Source organism: Populus euphratica, unplaced genomic scaffold, assembly GCF_000495115.2.
Source record: "Populus euphratica unplaced genomic scaffold, PopEup_1.0 scaffold11.1, whole genome shotgun sequence".
Lineage (NCBI taxonomy): Eukaryota > Viridiplantae > Streptophyta > Magnoliopsida > Malpighiales > Salicaceae > Populus > Populus euphratica.
In genome coordinates this window covers 952279-961699 of record NW_011499878.1, presented here as the reverse complement: position 1 = coordinate 961699, position 9421 = coordinate 952279, and the positions used below count along the sequence as shown (strand labels likewise).

At 29.5% G+C, this 9421-nt stretch overlaps 1 protein-coding gene across 1 annotated transcript; it reads left to right on the top strand.

Moving 5' to 3' along the window:
- Window positions 1–1291, top strand: LOC105128795 (thioredoxin H1-like). Its single transcript, XM_011030623.1, has 3 exons — window positions 1–290; window positions 681–803; window positions 892–1291. The coding sequence occupies exons 1-3, from the start codon at window positions 204–206 to the stop codon at window positions 1030–1032; spliced, it is 351 nt and encodes a 116-aa protein (XP_011028925.1). The 5' UTR covers window positions 1–203; the 3' UTR covers window positions 1033–1291.
- The last annotated feature ends 8130 nt before the right edge of the window (window positions 1292–9421 follow it).

Here is a 9421-nt window from a genome sequence, read left to right as displayed (position 1 = left end):
TCGTGACGTATAGGAATACGCCACGTGCACCCGTGGCAAGTGATGCCGTCCCCAGTCCTCTATATTCAAGTAATCGAACAATCCGAGGCTCTCTCTCTATAAATAGAGGAGCCTGGTCATACGACTTCCCAAGGCTACTAATCAAAACACGCAAAACGGGGAAAGAAGGTAGAACATTTTTTTGCTTCAGTTTCGGTAAGAGAATGGCAGAAGAAGGACAAGTGATTGCCTGCCACACCGTTGATGTCTGGAAAGAGCAATTCGAGAAAGGAAAAGGGACTCAGAAGCTGGTATTTAACCATTTAATTAATGGGTTTTTTTGGGATTTGCCATTAACCTTTAGTGTTGTATTTGCCATTGAAATTGGGATTTCCCCCCCTCTTTCTTTTTATTTCGTGGGGGGTTTTGTGTGTTAAATCTACATGGACTGTGTTTTCTTCGTGGAATCTTTGATTTTTCCCCAATTTAATTAATGGGTTTTTTTGGGTTGGTTTTATTTTCCCTGAACAAATCACCTGATTTGATGGTAATTTTTTATTTAAAGAGATTGAATCTGGGTTTTGATTGAAGTTTTCATGGGTAAATCGGTTGAAACGCGTATAAAAATGATGCATCTGTCTAATTTGTTGGCCGTACGATTCTGTTTTATCTGGATTTTACTAAGAAACTTGCTTTTGCAGATTGTGGTGGATTTTACTGCGTCATGGTGTCCTCCATGTAAATTCATTGCGCCAATTTTCGCGGATTTGGCCAAGAAGTTCACCAATGTCACCTTCTTGAAGGTGGACGTGGATGAATTGAACGTAAAAAATCATACGCCGTTGCCTGCTTGATGCTAACCGTGTTTTTTCTTTTTGTCCTTCCTAATTGATGTTCCTGTATGTTTTGCAGGCTGTTGCTGCGGAGTGGGAAGTGGAGGCGATGCCAACTTTTATTTTCCTGAAAGATGGAAAATTAGTGGACAAAATTGTGGGTGCTGATAAAGATGGACTCCCAGCATTGGTTGAGAAGCACTCGGTTTATACTGCATAATGGGTGGGTGATGTATGTTCCCCAGTAGTTTCCGATGTCCTTCTGTCAGTACTTAATTATGGATCATATGCATGTGTTTGGCATGTTTATTGTCTTGTGTTAAGTTGTGTCTCGTGAGAAGCTGGTTTGCAATGTATAATAAAGTGCAAGATGGTCTTTGCTTGTGTAGTTGCAAAGCTGTATCTTTCTTTTCTTGGGATGTGCAAAACTCTTGTCATGCCACAGTGTTGGCTGTTAGAAACTGGCTACTGTTTGTTTATCGTTTGTCAGTGTGACCTGAGGAGGGCGTACTGGTCAAGGAATAAGGGATAAAGATTATTAATTTGAAATTTATAAATTTTAAAATTTATAAAGATATGTGATTATTAATTTTATGGTATATAAAATTAGTTAAAATGTATAAATTAGCTAGAACTACTGTATTAATATATATATATAAAAATCCTCTCGACGACGAGAATGACGCCTCTAGTAGATGCATGTGACCCTGTGATCTGCCACCTCCATTTTCCATTAACCGCGCGATAAGCCAAATTGTCATTACCCACAATTTCCTTTTGATGGATTAAGCATCCTACAAGACCTTTTAATTCCGCAAATCAGGGAACTGAGAAAATTTTAGAAACCAATTAGATGTAATGCCCACGTGATGCACGTGGCTTGTGACAAGCTTACTATGGATTTATTATGGATTTGTAGAAAAAATAAAAAAATAATTACATGAAAAAAACTGTTATAATTCATATTTTTTTAAAAAAATTATAAAATTAATTTTTAATCAGTTTAATATTAAAAAAATAAAATTAACAAAAAATTATGAAAAAAATCATAAAAAATAAAAAGAAAAAAAAACTATGCAAGGGAATTATAGCAATTTATATTGTTTCATAATAAAATATACAACAGCTATGCGAAATGGTCATAAACATGGCATCACAGTGTGGTCAAACATGTGTGCCTCATCCTTTTTTGCTGTATAACTACCAGCCTCCTCCTCCTCCAACTCCATCTTTATATTAATTTATAATAAATATTATTTACCTTTAATAGTTCATTTAATATATTTTTTTAAAACACATTCAGTTTGTAATGAATATTGTTTAACTTTATTTTTTTCTGTTTTTTATGTTTAATAAAAATTTTATTTGCAGAATTGGTTTTTATTACCATTAATTTATATAATTTAATATTATGTATTCTAAATAATTTTTAAAAAACATATTTAAAGATAATCACAGAGGGTTTTATCGATAAAATATATCCGTTGGCATTTGACAGTAACTGCCACATTCACCGATGAATTTACAGACAGATATATTCGATTGGTATTTCACACTCACCAACACTTTACCAATGAACTGTATATGTCGGTATTCTACAGTACCTGCCACAATGACCGACGAATATACAGACAGATACCTTCAGTTGGTATTTCAAATGCTCACCGACAACTTTACCAACGGTATGTATTTGTTGGTATGTTACATTATCACCGATGGGATAAATCCGTCAGTATATTTCAAGTGAAAAACTTTTTTTTTTTTTGTGCTCAATTTCCATCTATAAAACCATTAGCAAATGTTTTTTTGGTGTTGTCGATCGATATAGTGACGGACGATGGTATTACTAACAAACAGAAAGGTAATGGATATATTCTATCAGTGAAGATATCAATAAATAAATTCTTAATAAATTCTTAATCACATATCAATAAAATATATTCGTCATTAAAACTATGAAATCTTATAGGACATTTTGAAAGAATCGTTATAGCATAACAAGAGGCCAATCCTCCAACATGGAGAAGAAAATAAGGAAAAGGCACGGGGAATGATATGAACTTGGTCGTTGATTTGAAATGGCAATTATAGGCTTTCGCTGATCTGCAAAGCCACACATGGAAGGTTTTGCAACAGTGTTTTGTAGTTGTTGATAATTCAGCATATTATAAGCTGAACAATTTATTAGGAATGTATCAGTTAAAGACAACTCCCTTGAAATTTAATTAGAAAGATATCTAAAAGTTTTTATGTTTTCATTGCAATTTGGTTTTCAAATTTTTTTTAATATAAAAAATATTTAAATCAATATATTTTTTTGGATATTTTTAGATGATTTTAATATGTTAATATTAAAAATAAAAAATATAAAAAATTATTTTAATATATTTTCAAAATACTTTTAAAAAACATTGTCACCACAATAATATCATATGTATTTATCTTTGTAGCCGATCGTACGTGAAAACACAGTTATAAAACATAAAATCATAAGCTCCTAAACAACAAGAGAAGCCCAAGGCTCTCTCTACGTGACAATGACTCGGTTAAAGAAATCTACAAAAGTTGTAGAGAAAGCGGGTCTTTATAGGATAATTATCACTATTTATCTATATCTGAACTTTGGTGATTTATCAATGAAAATGATAAAACTTGGATGAAATTAAAATAGTGTTTAGAAAAATGGTTATTTTTTAAAAAATTTAAAAAATTTTCTTTTTATTTAAAATTTTCTTTTTATGTTTTTAGATTATTTTAATATACTAATATTAAAAATATTTTTTAAAAAATAAAAAATATTATTTTAATATATTTCTATAAAAAATATTTTAAAAGATATCAGCATCTATAAAACCGGCTCTTAATTTTCCTTGTAAAGTTATTGGCTCATCCACAGTCACACTCTCCATAGCACTGTCTAGGTAGCAAATGGCATTTAAATAGCTGTCCATGCTTTAATGAAATGCAATACCAAAACAAGAAATCTGTCTTCACAAGCCAATAACTTGTGCCATTTTCTAAAGTGCTATGAGCTTTAGAAAGCTTTCCTTTTCCCTTCTTATTGTCGGGCAGCGAGTATTGGTGTTTTGCCGCCGTGTGTGTGGTGGCTGGTGCTGGCAATAATTAGAAATTATTTGGAAATATGATTTGTTTTTAAAAAAATTTAAAAAAATTTATTTTTTATTTTTATTAAAATTTAATATAGTTTGTATATTTTGGATCGTTTTGATGTGCTGATATTAAAAATAATTTTTAAAAAATAAAAAAATCATTAACATGCATTTCAGCACAAAAAATTATTTAAAAAGCAACCGTTACCACACCGCCAAAGACACTATTAGTGATGATAAAGTAGAGGATAAAGAGAGGTATTGGGAACATAGTTATTAAATATAATCGGAATTTAATAGTAATTTTCAATCAAGACTTGATTAAAAATTTTTGATCGGATCAATTCTCAATTTATTTTTTATAAAACAAAATAATATTATTTTTGTTAAAAAAACAAATAGTCAATATATTAAAATTAAGTTTTTTACTTGGTTTTGTTTGATGAATTCAAGTTTTTATCTTTTTTTATTTTATCTTACTCATGACATGATTTCGATTCTAGGTCCAAGTGACTCATCACATCAAATTAGATCAGGTTAAATTTTAAAATTATGATAAAACTCATAAAAAAAAATATGTTGGAGTTTAGTTTAAGATGGACTAATTTTTTAGGAGCTCAACATGAAAATAATATGTATAGTTGGTTTTTCAGGAAATATTAAAAATGATGTTTGTGTTTCTTTGATTTGTTGGAAAAAAAAAGTGATGACTGGTTTCATTTTTTTTAATTTTTCACTTCATCTGATATAAATTATATAATCAAATCAAAATTAATTAGTTTGAATTGATTTAAATTTTTAATTTTTTTAAAAAAATAAAGAGGCTAACCGCAAATAAAAGGAAACAAAAGTAATATATTTTTTTGGCCTTATGGGAATGGGTGAAAATGATCTATTTGTTTTTTTGTTTGTTGGAGAAAAAAGGATAGATCATTCAGTTTTTTCTAGTTTTTTATTTTAACTAATAAAATTAAACTGAAATTAATTGATTTGAACTAGATTTAGTTTTTAATTTTAAAAAAATTAGTTTGATTAATTTTTATATAAAAAATTAAAATATCATCTAAAACGGCATTGAATGACAACCTTGATTGAATTAAAATGATATATTAGAAAATCAGCTTAGCACTTGTGATAAACTAGAATCGATTGAATCCAATTCATGGAAAAGTAAGAAAAAAGTCTTTCTAGCTTTCGTGAATCACGACAGCACCACAAATTTTCAATCAAAAAATAAAAAAGGCATCTTTAAATGCAATGCCTTGTAAAGTACGGGAATATGTTAAGCCCACCGAAGAATTCTTTCCTGGTTTCGTGCCAGGTACCACATCTCAGAAATCCTAGTTCTAATTTACTGGAAGGCTGTTTATTTTATCATTGAGAATTCATGCCGACAACACCACCGTCTAATCCTGAAGAAGGCGGTGCTGATGGGACCTGTATGGATGCGATGTTTGTGCTAAATTAGTCTACCTTTACAAGGTTCCTCGTGGACTAGTGGATTCTCTCCTTTCTGATCAATATGGGAATAAATTTCCCAGGACTAAACAAATTTGATGCTACCTATAAAGCTCAACCTACACCAGGATCATAATGGGAAGTTGCCATCATTCAAATATTTCATTTGCTTAAATTTTGTTGGCTTGTGAAAATTTATCATTATCAAGGCTAATTAATTGCATATGACAGGGTTACGAAGGATATGGCAATGGCCATGCTTCAGGTGGACCACGGGAAAGCGGGGCGCGGTGGGCCAATGGAGTTTACAGCACTGTAACGCAGGTGGTGATCTGCCAAGGAGCTGCTATTGATTCCATTCAATGTGAGTATACCGAGAGGGGGTCCTCTGTGTGGTCGGAGATGCATGATGGAACTGGTTGTTTGCAAACAAATAATTATCAGCTGTAAACGTCATACTAATTTGCTTAACAAAATCTAGGATGCTTTTCCAAGTAGAATTCCGGGCTCAAATTTGCAGGTCAAGCTTGATTATCCTGATGAATATATTGTTTTCATTAGGTTTGTTTGATTATGGAAAGAAGGTTTTTTCAAGAAAGTGATTTTTTTGTAAAATAAATTTTTTAAAAATAAATTATTTTCTGATATTTTATAGTGTAATAAAAAATAAGTTAAAAAAACTTTACAGTGTTTGATTATATCATGAAAAATAAACTAGAAAATAACTTATTAATTTTTTTTTAAATTTATTAAAATAATAAGAAACAAATCTTATAAATTAAAAAGTTAGACGGTAATAAAATTAAAAAAAATTAATAAATTATCTAAAATAAAATAAATAATAATCAAAATTATAGAGATCAAATCTAATAGATAAAAAAATTTAAAAGATGATAAAATTAAAATAATTATAATTATAATTTTATAAATTATTTCAAATAAAATAAATAATAATTAAAAGAATGAGGATCAAAATTTGATAAATAAAAAATTTTAATTAAAAAATGATAAGAGATAGACAAATAACAATCATAATAATAGGGTTTAAGGGTAATATAACAATCAAATGCTAAATGATGAAATTGACTCTTTTTTTTTAAATACATATATAGCAATTAAAAGTTTGAGGACCAAATTTGATATAATCAGCAAATAATATGATATTTTTAAATTTTTTATAACTTTTAAAAAGTATTTTCCGCCTAAAATAAAAGGAAAACATTTTCCTGAAAATCAAGCCAAATTTTTCTATGATTGAAAAGTGTTTTACGTTGATCAACTTTTTTAATTACAAATAAACATAAAAAAATTTGAAAAATAGTTTCTAAAACACCACTTTCCATTAACAAACAGGACTCTAATGGTTATATTTGTTGTTTAGTAGAGTATGGTCCAGCCCTTGTTTGATCATTAATGTTCAACATCACCAAAAAGAAAGTATGGATCTTCTGGTATTCAGTATAAAACCTATTTTTGAAATCCAATGACTGTAGGCAAGATTGTTTGTTTCTATGGCCACAGTAGCTAGCACCTTGACTCTATTGGAGTATACTTGATGCCTCTCCTACAATGAAATCCATTAAATACTTCCAATGCTCCATAATACTACATAATAAATAAGACTAGTAAGAAAAACAAAGGCTACCATTATGATTTTGAAGATGATCTAAGCAACAAAGTTGGTAACTTGGTAACATAATACTTGTTTTTCATACTATTTTAGTGGAGCACAGTAAGCTAAATGGACTTTACATATTTCCAAGTTGTTGTTAGTAGACTAGAGATTTATTCTACTAGATTCCTACTAGATTCGTAAACATAAAATAGACAATGTCCTTGAAGTTCATATTTGATGATAGGATTTATGCAAGAGTCCTTAAAGTTCATTTAACACGTTATAAAGATGTTGTTTTCATTTGAGTTTGCTATGATTTGAATGGACAAGCATTATGGGGAAGTAAAATGGAGGAAGTAGAGGAATTAGATTGGATAAGGTGCCTCAAACATGTTTCAAAACCTTATTTGTTATTATTTTTTTCTTATCGAATTGCATGGGGTGCTGGTTAACAAGTCAATCTTTTTATTGTTCCATGACATATAGCTTTTAATTATTCATCCAAAATCTTGACTTGCATAGCAGGATATTATAGATCAACAATTTTAAGAGGGTCCACGGTTGTGAAATCACTCACATTTTACACCAATAAAAGAAAGTATGGACTATTTGGAGATGAACATAGGATTTGTTTCTCCTCTAGCTCTAATAATGGAGTCATTGTTAGATTTCATGGAAGAAAAGGATGGTTCATTGATAGCATTGGAGTCCATGTCCTTGAAGGAACATTGTTAATCTTTAGACTAATACCTTAGCCCACTTATGAGTCCATTGATGCCATTAAAGTTCAAGTATACAAGGCACGCATTCCTTGATTACATAGGCATGTGTTCTAGACTTAACAACACTAAATACAAGTGAAAATCATGATTTTATTAAACAATCCCTAGGATGATGAAGTGTTTTTCAGGGTGTTGATTGAAGGAGAAGCCATATATTGTATACAAATCAAGTATGACAGAAATGGTTAATCTGTTTGGCCAGTCAGGCATGGAGGTGGTAGTGAAAGAAGCTCTAATATGATAATTATCAGCTTATAATACTAATTTTACATGTTCATCCAATTTTAATCTTGATTATTTTTGCATCTACTAGTAAGATTTTAATGAACTTCTTTTATACACTCGTGCTAAATAAACAGATCAAATTTGATTACCTAAATGAAAAGTCCTCACAAGTGTTTGCGATTATTATGCTTTTCTCATGGGAGATGATCGAGGCAAGGATGGTGTCATAAAATCCCTCACATTCCATACTAATAAAGTTAGGTATGGACAACCTTGAGAGGTGTAACTTAATTAATCAGGTGTTGGGTTTGCTTCCCAGATATTACTAGTTTTACTGTTACAAATCTTAGGGTTACTGAAGGTTTATATAGTCATTAACTTCAGGGCCTATAGAATTAGTCGAGATGCATGCAAATTGACCCGGACATCCACATTAATAATAATTAAAAAGCCAATTATAGACCATACAGGGAGGAAACATAAACATTTTTCACTTCCTTAAAAATCATAAAAAAACTTATCGGGTTCATGAAAGGAATGGGTGTTACTTGAATGCAATTGGAGTTCATCTACAACAACGGTTTAATAACTTATCCCAACAATGATTAGGCGGTAGAGAAAACCTTGTTAAAATGATCATGAAAAAGTTTTTTTAATTAATTTTGTTTTCCATTTATATATGCTAGCAAATCACATATGTTGGATAATTAAAAACATATTCAAATAATATTTTTTATTTTTAATATTAACACATCAAAATTATAAAAAATTAATTTTAAAAAATATTGAATTAATATTATTTTTTAAATAAAAAAGTTTGAAAAATACTTTAAAAACAAGTTGAGCCATAAAAAAAATCTAATTTCTCTATGTTAGCATTAGAACATGAAAGATTGTGTGTTATCTATATGAGAATATTATTTGCTAATAAAAATATAATCCGGTAATAATAACTAGTTTGTGAAAACTTTGCATCCATACTTAGATTAATGGCGCACATGTAAATCCTCGAAATTTGATTTAATAAAAAAAAATTCTTATGGATGGAGATGTTTAAGACTTAATAGAGAATATTTGATGTATATTTAATAATGTAGTTGAGAATTTTTTTAAAAATATATTTCATTTTAAAAAATCAAAATCAATATTTTTTTTGTATTTTTGGAGGATATTATATAAAAACGGTAATATTTTATAAAGAAAATATTTAAAATAATAATAATTTAATATATTTTCAGTTCAAATGAAAAATGTTTTAAATATGCATTAGTATTATCCAAAATCTTGCTTTGAAAATACCTTAATCCTTAAAACCCCCAAAAAAAAAAAAAGAAAGAAAGAAATCTACAGACGGTGTGTGCTCCGACACATATTGGTAATAGTCTCACCACAAAAATCATACAAGCTCCACGTGGCAAA

Bases quoted from the DNA above. Each gene is read 5' to 3' on its own strand.
- LOC105128795 (XM_011030623.1), top strand. From the start codon at position 204: ATGGCAGAAGAAGGACAAGTGATTGCCTGCCACACCGTTGATGTCTGG. The intron at 291-680 runs GTATTTAACCAT...TTGCTTTTGCAG, and splicing joins GAAAAGGGACTCAGAAGCTG to ATTGTGGTGGATTTTACTGC. The intron at 804-891 runs GTAAAAAATCAT...TATGTTTTGCAG, and splicing joins TGGACGTGGATGAATTGAAC to GCTGTTGCTGCGGAGTGGGA.